General features: G+C 40.3%; 1 protein-coding gene across 9 annotated transcripts in view; it reads left to right on the top strand.

Moving 5' to 3' along the window:
* The window catches only part of PCDH15 (protocadherin related 15), an 886,705-nt gene that overhangs the window by 792,945 nt on the left and 79,433 nt on the right, over nt 1-14,327 (top strand). For all 9 annotated transcript variants that reach the window (XM_077350402.1, XM_077350403.1, XM_077350405.1 and 6 more), the window contains one exon: nt 11,977-12,104. In XM_077350402.1, coding sequence (XP_077206517.1) covers nt 11,977-12,104 — 128 coding nt within the window. The remainder of the gene's footprint in view (nt 1-11,976; nt 12,105-14,327) is intronic.

Raw genomic sequence — 14,327 nt, 5'->3', positions numbered from 1 at the left:
TTATTAATTCATATACAATAAAGCAGACTTCCTGATAGTTCTCCTTAAAGGAATAGATGTCTCAGAGCTGTCGCTGCTTGAAATCAGATGGGGTGACTAGCATTCTTTTTTCCAGCTAGAAAAGTGACATTTAAGAATACAAGAGCTGGGTGTTTTCTCCACTAAGTAGTAGAAGTATTCAGTAGAATTATGACAAGCAAGTTTGCCAGTTCCTGCCCCCTCCCAATTAATTGTCCAGTAAAATGCCTCACTTTTCAGTAGGGATGCACACAGAACAGTGAATCTTTCTTCCCATAGCCCCATGGAACCAGCAGACACTTGGAAATTGGCTGGAGAGGGAAGGGCCAAAAGAAGACAGGTTGTACTTTTCCCTGACCCCACTAACCACTGGGCCAAAAGAAGACAGATTGTACTTTTCCCTGACCCCTCTAACCGCTGGGCCAAAAGAAGACAGGTTGTACTTTCCCCTGACCCCTCTAACCGCTGGGCCAAAAGAAGACAGGTTATACTTTCCCTGACCCCTCTAACCGCTGGGCCAAAAGAAGACAGGTTGTACTTTTCCCTGACCCCTCTAACCGCTGGGCCAAAAGAAGACAGGTTGTACTTTCCCCTGACCCCTCTAACCGCTGGGCCAAAAGAAGACAGGTTATACTTTCCCTGACCCCTCTAACCGCTGGGCCAAAAGAAGACAGGTTGTACTTTCCCCTGACCCCTTTAACCGCTGGGCCAAAAGAAGACAGGTTGTACTTTCCCCTGACCCCTCTAACCGCTGGGCCAAAAGAAGACAGGTTGTACTTTCCCCTGACCCCTCTAACCGCTGGGCCAAAAGAAGACAGGTTGTACTTTCCCCTGACCCCTCTAACCGCTGGGCCAAAAGAAGACAGGTTGTACTTTCCCCTGACCCCTCTAACCGCTGGGCCAAAAGAAGACAGGTTGTACTTTCCCCTGACCCCTCTAACCGCTGGGCCAAAAGAAGACAGGTTGTACTTTCCCCTGACCCCTCTAACCGCTGGGCCAAAAGAAGACAGGTTGTACTTTCCCCTGACCCCTCTAACCGCTGGGCCAAAAGAAGACAGGTTATACTTTCCCCTGACCCCTCTAACCGCTGGGCCAAAAGAAGACAGGTTATACTTTTCCCTGGCCCCTTTAACCGCTGGGCCAAAAGAAGACAGATTGTACTTTTTCCTGGCCCTTCTAACCGCTGCTTTTTATTACTGCAGAAAAACTAGCAGCTGGGTAAAAATGGGTACACAAATGTGAAACTGTTGTTCCCCTCTATTTAGGCTGCTTTCTAGCTCTCATCACACAACACCCTTTAGTCTAGTCCTGGGGTAGTCATACTGTGGCCCTCCAGATGTCCATGGACTACAATTCCCATGAGCCCCTGCCAGCGTTCGCCGGAGGGCCACAGTTTGACTACCCCTGGTCTAGTCAGAGAAGCTGACTGTGGAGACAAGGTTCCCTCTCTCCTTTGATATATATCTGTACATTGAAATTAGTGGGATTAGAAGAAAGGTACCCTATATAGGATTGTGCTACTGATGCACCACTTTCCACCTTAATTTAGCCCAAAATATGGCTCCCTACACTGACTTCCATTCCTCACGTTAAGATAATGCACTTTAGAAGTAGATCCCTGTCCATGCAGGAAAATCCAGCCATACAAGCACCTTGAAAGTGCATTATCCAATATATGTAGAATGGGCCGATTTTTGTTCTATGGGAGTCCAGAAAAGTTATTCTGAAAAGCAGGACCCTAATCCTCCTTTTGCAGCCAAACACATTTAGAGGCCAGTAGCACCTTTAAAACCAACAAAGGTTTATTCAGGGGGAAAGCTTTCATGTGCACACCTACTTACTTCCTCAGAGACAATGTCACAGAATGGAAGTCATCAGTTCAGACTTACAGGCAAAATGTAGGAGTAAATTTGCAGACAGCATAATGAAAATAACAGCCTCCAGAGCTCAGTCGGAAAACCCAGCAATCTGAATCAGTTTGGATTCCACATGGTTTCCTACTTGGGCCTTCTTTTGCAGCTCAGGCACATGAAGAGGCTATGTGGATGGCAGGCGAACAAGCCAACTGGCCACATGAATACATGCCATTGTAACCTCAAGGCTGGACTATTGTAATGTACTCTGTGTGGGTCTGCCATTAATGTGTTACTTCACTGCTCAAGTCTCCTCTTTGATTAAGTATTACTGGGAGATGCAGGGAGGAAACACTGGTCACTACATCATCAGTAAGTACTAAAATATTAAACATGCCTTGTCTAACAAGTTATAGCTTTCCTCTATTAAATTGTAATTATCTTCTGCATCCTTCAATATGTCAGAAAAGAACTAGCAGTCAAGTTTGGTGATTTAATAGATTAAACACAATTAATTGGCTAAAAGGCTGTTGATTAATCAGCTAAAACTTCTTTAATTCATTGACAACCTTAATTAAAATTGTCATTAAAAAGTTATAATCATAGTGGGTCAAGCCAGATTTTTAACAGCAAAAATTGAGCTAACTGGTAGAGGAGTTTGTTTCACCTGCCACTGTATAAAGTCATCCTGGCAGATCATTAAGGACAGAGCTAAATAAATTATTACTGATGCCCGTCCAATTATCCCGCTTGCCCATAGTTTGATTAAAGTGCCCTTTGTAATAGAGACAACCGTCTGTTCTTAACTCAGTTTGGAATAGAACAGCTGCTCCTCTATTTCAGCTGCGTATCCCATGGTGGGAGGGTCAAGTGCCCCAAAGGCAGCTGGGACTGTCCGACGAATGTCATGCAACTCCATAAACATTTCAGCAGCACTTCAGGTCAACTACAGAGTCTTGTGCTATCATGAAGATGTTAATAACTCAGACAAAAAAAAAATTGGTTCATGCCTGGTAGTATTGTCCTGTGCATAAACAGGACAAGTTAGAGTTTATTGAAGACAAAAAAATAGTCTACAGATGTCAAAAGATTAAATGGATATTTTTATATCCTATCAGAATAAGTAGTATAATTTTTTTCTCAGCTCAACACTTCACTTTTTAAGAAGCACTCACCACACTTTTTAGAACTGTTGTTATTTTGGGATGGGAAATAAAGTGTATGCACATGATGGAGTGTTATTCCTTTTTCCTTGCATGTAGTCAGCACTGACACATTTTGAAAAAAACCTATGTTTGAGCAATTGGCTAAGAAACATAGAGGACATGCCCTTTGGTCTTGTGGTCTAGTGGTTTTATACCCCTTACATTCTTCCACCTCCCTGCTTTTCCAGTTTTCCAGAGAAAGTAACACTTTATCCATTTGTCTTTCAGGAGAAAGTGACGCAGGACTGTATGGCTTTCAGGCTTAGATACCTTGAACCATGACTTTGCTCTTCCTAGGCCATTTACATTCCTTGTAAAAAAAAATTAGCTAGAGTTGCTGGAGAGGTTAGCTCCTCCCTCCTTTCTTTCAAGCTCCGTGCATTGAGGAAATACAGACACTTATAATCAAGTTTGATTGAGATTCTGTTGGTGCAGAGCTATTCTTCACAATATATAAAGAAAATGATAGGGGCACGGGGTAAGCTTCATTAAAATATGAAAGTTGTGCAGTGTGCAAAATTGAGCAGAATATGAAGAGTGCCCTGCAGGGGGCATGAAAGGAGATAGGATAGGAACTTCTTGGCCCGTTCTGCACATATTGGATAATGCACTTTCAATGCACTTTAGAAGTATCCTGTTCTGCACTGGAAAATCCAGCTGTAAAAGCACATTGAAAGTGCATTATCCAATGTGTGCGGACTTCATCCTTGTCCAGCCAGTGTGGTGCAGTGGTTAAGAGTGGCAGTCTCTAATCTGGAGAACCGGGTTTGATTCCTCACTCCTCCAAATGAAGCTTGGTGGATGACTTTGAGCCAGACACAGTTCTGTTCTTGCTAAGCAGTTCTGTCAGAACTCTCTCATCCCCACCTACCTCACAGGATGTCTGTTGTGGGGAAAGGAAGGGAAGGCAATTGTAAGCCTCTTTGAGACTCCAAGTAGTGAAAAGCAGGGTATAAAAACCAGCTCTTCTTGTTCGTATGATCTGAGGACTTTGCAGCCTTCTAAGACCTCTGATGCTTCTCCAGTTCAGGATGCCCCTCCATGGTGTGCTGTGATTGCAGCTGTACATATGAAGAATGCCCAACAGAACTATATGCATATATGAATAAGGGGGAAAGTTTGGCCTGTAAGTATATTTATGAAGATTTCTTAGGGTTAGGAAATGCTCTGGAGACTTTGGGAGTGGGGCCAGGAATGGATGGGATTTGGGGCAGGGAGGGACCTCAGTCAAGTATAATGCTATGGAGTCCACCCTACAAAGCAGGCATTTTCTCCAGGGGAGATTGGAGAGCAAAGCTGAATGTGTCAGTTTAATAGGCAGTCTTTCGTTATAATCTGCTACCCACTGGAACTTTGTTAAAAGGAAAGAGTTAAGTAATAATTGACTCACAGATGCTGTGCTCTCAATCTGCCAGAACCAATGAAATATATGCCATATATAAAAATGAAGTGATGAGCTGAAATGAAGGTGTTAATGAAATTAAATGTCAGTGAAGTTTAAACTGCGAGAGAGATTAATGTATGTATTTTAATAACTGAAAGGAATAAAGGTTATAAGGATTTTAATGTAAGAAATTAAAAGACACAGAAATAACAGAACTTTTCATCTATGCGGAGGGGATGACTTGACATTTTCAAGGCTGCTTTGGACTAAGTCTCATCAGTAAAACTGACATGCAGCATCTCAACATCAGTACCAGCTTGCAATAGACATCAGCCCCTATTGATTGGGTTTTTTTCCCCACACCACTACCGGACATGGCTGGTGGTAGCTCCTGTTATCATGGAGGTAAACTACAGAGTGGGGGTTCGATTTATTTGGTAGAATGTAGAAATTGGCTTGTGGCATGGAAGCACCTCTGCGTGGTGCTAAACGGAGAAGCAAACTTTAATTCTGCTGAAAATTCTCTTGTTGTTCTGACTTGGGATTTCAGGATATGACCTGGAACTAAGTACTAAAAGCAAAGTTGAAGTTCATAGAGTAAAATCTTGATTTATTTCCTCCCAAAGCACAGATAACCCAACAGAAGCGGAGACCATGTGCAAATTTCATTGATTGCTGACTACAGTATAAATTCATTTATTTAATGTCAAAAGTGGTTCCAATGAGATTGACCTATTTATAGAAAATGCCACTCAGAAACACAATGCTCCAGGCTGATCGTTTCCGTATTCCAAGGAAATCTCCAAATCCTGCCTCTCCCAAGAACTTGGTAGTCGGCCATAGTTTAGTACTCCCAATCTACGATAGGTGGTAATAATAATAATCTTCCTTATAGAATTATCGATTAGGTAACATTGGTGACATTGTGAGCCAGTTTGGTGTAGTGGTTAAGAGTGCAGACTTCTAATCTGGCAAGCCAGGTTGGATTCTGCACTCCCCCACATGCAGCCAGCTGGGTGACCTTGGGCTTGCCACAGCACTGATAAAACTGTTCTGATCGAGCAGTGATATCAGCGCTCTCTCAGCCTCACCCACCCCACAGGGTGTCTGTTGTGGGGAGAGGAAAGGGAAGGTAACTGTAAGCCACTTTGAGCCTCCCTCAGGTAGAGAAAAGCAGCACATAAGAACCAACTCTTCTCCTTCTCCTTTTCCTTCTCGTTAGCATTAATAAAACAATCCACATAAGGCTGGATTTGGCATGCCATAAGTTAAAACAGGGATTAGGTTGTTGGATATGCACATCACAGCTCTGAAGGAGCATGTCAACGGGATTGCTGTCAGGGGTGCCACAGCTTCCCACTCAGTTTTCTGACACTGGCATTGCTAATCCACGTTTGTTTGTGTTGTTAAAAACCCAAACCAGAAGCATTATTGAAGGAACGCTTAATTTACATTTTAGATACCTTATGCAAATTATTGCCATCTTGCAAACACTGAACTTGAATTAATCTTTCTCCTGCAGCCAATATTAGCAATTTATGAGCTTTGAAAGTTCAAGACACTTACATAAACTATAATTGTTCTAAATATCCTTTCACTCAGGAGGAAAAAAAAGAAGAAGTAACAAAATGACAAGGAATCTCTTACTGCTGCCATTCCTAAGGAAGTTGCTAGAGCTTAAAAGTCACATGTTATTACCACGTGTGGACCTGCTGACCTGTGAGTGCCACTCTGTTTGGTCATCTTAAGCATCTAGGCACCCAGCAACTGTCCCAAGTGGCTATCCGGTGATGTGGTGTTCCATTAGCTCAGTCAGAACAGCTTTATCAGGGCTGTGAATAGCCCAAGGTCACCCAGCTGGTTGTATGTGGGGGAGCAGGGAGTCAAATCCAGCTCGCCAGATTAGAAGTAGGCACTCTCTTAACCACTACACCAAGCTGGCTCTTATTATAGTTCTTATTACAGAACCAAAGGCTTGAATCAAAAGATTCCATCTCTCAGGCTTGGAGAAAGGGACAAGGGATCTAGATAAGCTAACCAGTATTTGTAGGGGCTGTGGGTATCTTTCCAAATGAGGCATTCTCTGGACAAAAAGAGAGTTCTCTCGACCAAATTCATGATTCCATTCTTTATTCCTCACTAATCTGGGATTTCTGGCAAGAAGTCGGTTTGAATGAAGCATCCTTCTCTTGAGAGTGGTAATGTAGATTTTAGATCTTTCTAATGCTTTTGTGCTGAGGTGGCCATAAGCTTTATTTCACGGTCTTGATTAGTGGTCTGAGAATTAGAGAGAGACATGTTTCCCAAGAGCATGATGTGTCCAGTTCTCCCTCATCTTTGCTGGCTCTATCCCTTTTATGCTACATTGTCTGAAAATCGTTTCCTGGATCTTGTGTAATCTGGAAAGAGCAGCTGGTTTCATTCATCAAGATGGTGTAGGGCAGTGTGTGTATAGCTGATATTTAAAGAAGTCTGATATATTCTCTTACTATTGTCTCCCCTCTTTTCCAATGCCTCCAGAATCTTTGAAATTCCAATCATTCAAAGATTTTTCTTCTTGGCCTCTTATTTAAATAACAAATATAAATTGCCGTGATATCACTACATAGAATGGGGAAAACCACATATTAAACAAAGCACACAAGGAGTGTCAAGTGCAATGTATTAACAAGCGTGCCCTGTCAGTAAAATCCAAGAATGGCTGCATTAATCGTACAAAGGATGTGTTCCTCTACATAATTACTATTACTAACTGCCCTAGCTTGAACCACAAACAACAAAAAAGTCCTTGGTGTAAGTCTTTCCAACCTTTCCAACCTCGGAGCCTTGAAGCTCTTAGATGTAATATAGCCTTGAAACTCTGAAGGTAAGAAGCCAAAGGTGTGGTGACTGACTTCCCAGGGATTATACTGTCTGTTTTGAATAGCTCTTTCAAAAAAAGTCACAACCTTCATTATCCAGCATCATGTAAGTTGTTTCAGAGCGTGCTAGCGGAGTCTCATTTGACAGATTCTCAGACTGATTGAACAGAGAGTCTGCTCATGTGGAAATGCAGAGATTTTTTAATTTAGTTGTGAGTTATATTGTTCCATAAGATCATTTATTTTCCCACTGATTTCACACTTTCCAGTATGTTCACACAATTGCCATTTATTATATTATTTGCTACCTGGCAAAGATAGGGCTGTAACCCTATCCATAGCTCATTATTTAACTGCTGCCTGAAGATGCAACCAGAGGTATAATTAATTCATGCCTAAATGCTTATTTGCAATCAGATACTCTTTTTTGCACTGGAATTAGAATTAATGTTCCCCTTAAAGCAGGTATTTAATTTCTCAACTTTTAAAGCTATTCATTCCACTCTGTATTCCTGTACGCCACCACCCAGGTCAGGGAAAGAAAGGAAACTCATGGAGAACAGCCACTAGTAGGGAAGCCAATAGGCCACAGTGGGTGAGGCAACACTCCCTATTCCTCCATGATGATGATGATGTCATCTGTTGAGTCGTGTCTGACCCTCGGCGATTCTATAGGAAAGTTTCTGCCATGCGTCTCTGTCAATGAACGCTTCTTTTAGTTTGTTCATGGTAATCCCTGTGTCGGCATTGATCATGTCAAGCCAGCGGATCCTTTGGCGACCACATTTCCTTTTGCCGCTGACCAGGCCAAGCATTAATGATTTTTCTAACGAGCTTGATCACATGATGTGTCCAAAGTAAGTGAGCAAAGTAAGTGCTCCATAAAGCATTTATTCCTCCATAAAGACATCTTAGAAATCCTAAACAGACCTTTGACTTCAATACATTTAGATTTTGAAATAAATTTAGAAAGTTGTATTTCAATTTAGGATTGCACCATAAGAGAACTTGAATATTGGTCTGGTCTCACTCTAAACTCAATTTAAAAGTTCTGGTCTTATATCACAGGTGGCTTTGAGAATGGCCTCAACAAAGCTGCCTTAAGCTTAGCCCCTGAAGATGGAAGTCCTGTGGAAAGAAAGGGTCCAGAATAGGAAGCACATCTTCCCATCCTTGGCAGGGTGCAATTGATAGCTACATGTACTGTCAAGAACTTGTGAGTGCATCTTGACACCTCTCTTTCTATGGAGGTGTAGTTCACAAAAGTAGTTTGATAGGTATTTTTCCACCTATGCCAAGCAAAGCTACCAGGGCCTGGAACACCTAGCCACAGTGATCTATGTGACAGTCACCTCCAGATTAGACTTCTGTAACTTGCTCTACATGCCCAGAAACTGTAACTGGTGCAGAATGCCACTGCTCAAGTCCTTATGAGAAACCTGTGAAAAGCACACATTCAACCTGCTCGCCAACAGCTATACTGGCTGCCACTTAATTTGAGATCAGGGCCTATTCTGCACACAATAGATAATGCAGGTTCAATGCACTTTAGAAGTAGATTTTACTGTTCTGCACAGGAAAATCCAGCTGCCAAATCACATTGAAAGTGCATTATCCTATGTGTGCAGAATGGGCCCAGGTTCAAGGTGTTTGTGTTAACTTTCAAAGCTGTACATGGTCTGAGCCTTGTGTATCTCAGGAACCCTGAAGAATGCTATGATTGGCAAATTCTAATCTACTGGTGGTTCCTGGCCCCAAGAAAATGTGTTTGACTTTTTGGTCCTAGCACCTGCCCAGTGGCATGAGCTGCCACCCCAGATCTGGGCCCTATTGGAGCTACCAAATCTCTGAAGGGCCTGTAAGGTGGCACTCTTCCATTGAAGCCAACGTAAACACAGAGTAACATCAGAAAAGTCATCTCTTCTTTCCTCTCCAGCTCCCTGCATCACTGGAATATGGGCACTCAAGCCCTAACTCAACTTAGGAATTTTAATTCAAGGGACAGACCAAGCATTTTATACATTTAAGAAGATAAGAAATTAGGTTTTAACTGTCTTTTGTTTTTAATACCCCATATGTATGGGTTTTTACATGCTGTTAACTGTCCTGAGACTGTTGCCAGAGAAGAGCAGTCTACGAATCATCATATAAATACATAAATTTCATTATGTTTTCCTGGTTTTTCTAGTCTGATTAACAGTGGCAATTTTTGTATGCTTGTTTCCTAAGATACAATTTGGGGGGTTAGTGGGGTTAGTTAGTGCTCGCCTGTTGCCCAACATTGATAGTACGGATTGGTTTTAATGGTTTTAACTATGGGTTTTATTGTAATTTTTATCTTGTAAACTGCCGTGAGCCTAAGGGAACGGTGGTATAAAAGTTTTATTATTATTATTATTATTATTATTATTATTATTATTATTATTATTATTATTATTATTATTATTATTATTATTATTATTATTATTATTATTATTATTATTATTTTACTTTTTATTTATTTCAGAATATGAGAAGTGTTGCACTTAGCATCATGTTTCGCATGCATTGGAGTATTTGCGTGAGATATGTAAAGAATTATCTTATGATGATAACTTTACAAGTTATTCCTGTTACAGATTATTAATAAGAGTTATATATCTCTTGAATGGTTAACAGGGCAGTCCTATGCTAAGTTATTCCAGTCTGGCCATTAAAATTAGTGGATTTAAGATAAATGTGACATAGGATTGCACCATCAGTCTTTTGAACATGCAAAGAGTGGGAGAGTGCTTTATTATATAAGAAAAGTATAAACATATGCAATTTTATAAACAAATAATGAAATAATTGCTTTTTTAAGAAATTACATTTCTATACTGCCCTCCCTTGCAGCTCAGGGCAGTTTACAATAAAAAATCATGGTTCACAATTCTATCCAGTTTTGGTACCACATATAAAGATCAAACTTATCAACTTGTAAATTCATAAAATTTACAACTTGTAAACATTGTAATCTGTTTTAACAATATAACTGTGCAAACTTGATGAGGTGGCTGGACTTAGGTCTTCTTGTGTTGTATCAGGTGGCATATCTTGTGGGGGAGGGTTCTAGGGGGACCCAGTCAACAATATTGGTTCACTGGCGTCAACCAGGCTCTGTGGAACTGTGCTAGCTCCCTTATGCATACTAAGAAGGAGAATATATTTGTCTTGTAAAGTTGTGCTTAATGACTGGACATTAGATTCTTTTGTCCATGTAGGAAGTGTTCCATTCCCATTCTGGTTGTACATTTAGAATAAATTTTAGGACTGTTCTATATATATATAGATAAAGTCCAAAATAATGACAGTGGTAGTTATGAAGAAAACATACCCCATATATCGGTGAATAAAGAGGTGTGACTTGCTGTTGTGGAAAGGAACCAACTTTGAAAGGAAACCATTTTTCACTGGCAAATGGGATTTCTTTCAGGAAACTGACTTTTGATTGTTTTCAACAGTGTGTCAAGTTCTTTGATTATTGACCTCAAAAGTGATGTTTTGCTGAGATTGCTTTGTGCCTTTCATGTTAAGGCTCTGTGCACTTGTAACCAAGGTTATTGGGAAGAAAGTCCTTTCAAATTCAAGGTGTTTACTGCTCTGTGGGCTATGATGAATTGACTATCAGTTTTACTGGTCCAGTTGCTCATATACAGTTCATATATAGCTGGGGTCCATTTTATGGATACTTTATTCTTAACTATTTCAAAATCTAGAGACATCTGCTTCAAACCATTGCCTGATATCGCATAACAGAGGGGTCCAAAATTTCTAATCCTAGAAGAAACCTACAGAAATCTGTATATGTGGAAAAATTAGTAGGCCTCATATGCTGCAATTGCTTTCTCCACATCTAGTCTCATCAACTTCTTTGCCTTGTGTCCTACAAAACAAATGTTGCATATGATACTTAACCTCTCCATAGCAGCTGTACCTCTATCTTTATTACTCTTGTGCTCTTTAATGAAGAAATTTCATTGTCTGTTGTGTATTTAATAATCCATTTTTATGAAACTTCACACTGCTGCTAAAGCAGTGCTCACAATGAATCTGTCTCTGCTACATTTCCAATATTACAGCATGAGCTGGGTCAGTAAAACAGTGCTGACCCAAGAATTATCACCATGACCATAGACATCCTTCCTCCATATACATTCTCTTTTTCCTTTTTATCTCCCAAACCTGTGGTACTCTTGGCTTCAGCCTTGCTCATAATCTTCAGCCTCCTCATAATCGTCCAGTTAAAGGGTCTTGCGATGGACCCATGTATACTGATACTATACAAAGCCATTGTGACTAAGAAAATAGAAGAGGAGAAGGGATGGAGAAGATGCAACAACAGCAACACATAATATTAAGCGCCAAAGTATGGATATGCCATCCTCCAGCAACTCAGCTGTATCAGATGAACCCTATGACCATTCATTTGAATGTAATGGAGTTGCAAATTGCAAGCAATTTAACAAGACAAATCTTATCAGCAACAAGCTATTCCATATATTATCCGGCCTACTTACCACTTTAGGAACAATAGTCTTAATTCCCTAAACCATTTTCCTTCCATTTATATGCCTGTTGTTAAAAGCTTATGGTATACCAACATTTTACTAAATTATTGCTTTTTTAAATTTTAGGTAATACTGCCAAGGTGATTATTGAGGTACAGGATGAAAATGACCATGCTCCTGTCTTCACTAAAAAGCTCTACATTGGAGGCGTGTCTGAAGATAATAGAATGTTTGCTCCTGTGATAAAAGTGAAGGTGGGAATAACATTGCTGAAGTATCTCACTGATGTATAGAAGCACTTTCTATTAACCAGATTACTTCATGAGGTCTCGGAAAGGATAACAACCAAATTATCACAACACCCCTATCTAACTGGTTGGTGTAGTGGTTAGGAATGTGGACTTCTAATCTGGTGAGCCAGGTTTGATTCCGTGCTCCCCCACATGCAACCAGCTGGGTGACCTTGGGCTTGCCACGGTACTGATAAAACTGTTCTCACAGAGCAGTAATATCAGGGCTCTCTTGGCCTCGCCTAACTCACAGGGTGTCTGTTGTGGGGAGAAGAAAGGGAGGATTATGAGCTGTTTTGAGACTCCTTCCATTAGAGAAAAGCTGTATATATGAACCAACTCTTCTTCTTCTAACATCAAATGGGCCACCCTGGGAAAAAACCCATGATGAATGCTGCAACCACGCTATACCTAGAGATTATACTGGTACAGTGAGATGGGTTAATGCTTGTAATGCTTTTATTGAGATGTGTATTATTAATATTGTTGTGGTTTTATTAATATTTATATTTAAAGTTAATGTACTTTTCTTTGTTCCTATTATTGTAAACCTCCCTGAGCCACTATGGTGGGCAGTATATAAATTAAATATTTAATAATGATAACAACAACAACAGCAGCAGCACTATCAGTGAAACAATCTAATCTATTTGGATACAGAGAGGCCTACTTTGTATGCACAGACTCTTGGCCTCTCTAGGAGTGGTGCTTTTTCTTGCTAAGTTGTCAGAAGGATTTTTTCCCAGAGTCCTCTATAACTCATTGCAAGTGTAATGACAGGTATTTTAAGGGCATGCTTTGCAGGGCAGTCGTACTGTAGTCATTGATCTTGCATAGTAGTCAGGAGACAGGGCCATGTCAAGAAGCTGTGATATTATAACAGCATCAGTCCTCCACACAACAACGTTGTGGGTTTTATTCTCCTACCAAGCCATGGCAACACACTTGTCTCCTGCTCTTTTTCAGGTGGGGTTGACTGGATAGAGAAGGGGAAGAAAAATTCAGAACAGAGAGAGGGAGGGATGGTAGTGTCCTTGAACATGTCAATACTGTAAACTGTTTGACTGAGCCAGACTCACAGAGATCAGAGAATGGTGTCCTACAGTGCCGTGCAAGTAGGCGGCGAAAGTTTCCTTGGAAGAAGACACAAAGCCTTCTTGCTGCAGTTGCAACAGTAGGACTAGAGTATTCGTAGCCTTTTGACAACTCCTTGCCTCTTAAATCTCCTTTGACAGTTTTCTATAACAGGACATTACTCTTAGCTCGTCAGTGTTCTTCAAGTTGTTATTTTCTTTAAATTACATAACCAGATGTTTTAAAGGAAAACCATTTAAGTAAAAACCATTGTACAGACTAATGTATTAACATACATTATATTAATACTTTAAATATTAATTTAAATTTAAATTTAAAAAAATTAAACTTTAATATTTTAAAAGAATTCTACAAAACCCTACTGCTCAGAATCCAGTACACTTGAATACATGGCCTTCCCTTTTTTAAAGAGTTAAAATGCTTATTAAAGTTACTGAAAAGTGGTCATGGAGATTTAACCTGCTAGGAATTGTCTCTTGTTTTATATTGTAAAAAGTAGAATTCCATTAAAGATACACAAAACATTTTTTCCTCAGGATAAGTCCATCATAAAATTAGTTCATTGATATTACAAGCGCCCCTAATGAATCTTCCCAAGTTCCCGCCAAACACATTCATCCCCAACTTGAATAAGTAAAGTCCATCAAGGTGCCCAAAGAAGATTTAAAAAAAATATTTTTCCTTCTAATCTTCAAATGTTGTGTTACAAGAATGGGACTAGCAAACACTTATCTGAGGGGGGAGTGACTCCCATTCCCTCAGTGGTCCCGCAATTTCCTTCCATTTGACCACTTTCTCCCCATCATAATTATTTCCAACCCACCCCTTTGCCACTTTCTCCTCTCTTCGGTTCCACTGCCCAGCCTCCTGTCACTACTTTTAACTCTCTTCTTGACAGTATTTTATTCCTCATACAGTGAATGGATTGCCAAACAGTCACAGCCAATAATTATCATACAAGGTCTTGGTTGGCATCTTTTAAAAAAAACTTTTAAAATTTAATCTCCCAGTTTTTGTATTAAGGAATAGGGGGACAAGGGTTTGTAAAACAAATGCCTTCCATCTGCCCCAGCCACATGGTTCAGATTTTTT

This window comes from Paroedura picta, chromosome 8 (assembly GCF_049243985.1).
Source record: "Paroedura picta isolate Pp20150507F chromosome 8, Ppicta_v3.0, whole genome shotgun sequence".
NCBI classification, from domain to species: Eukaryota; Metazoa; Chordata; class Lepidosauria; order Squamata; family Gekkonidae; genus Paroedura; species Paroedura picta.
This window is presented reverse-complemented; position numbering and strand designations above follow the sequence as displayed.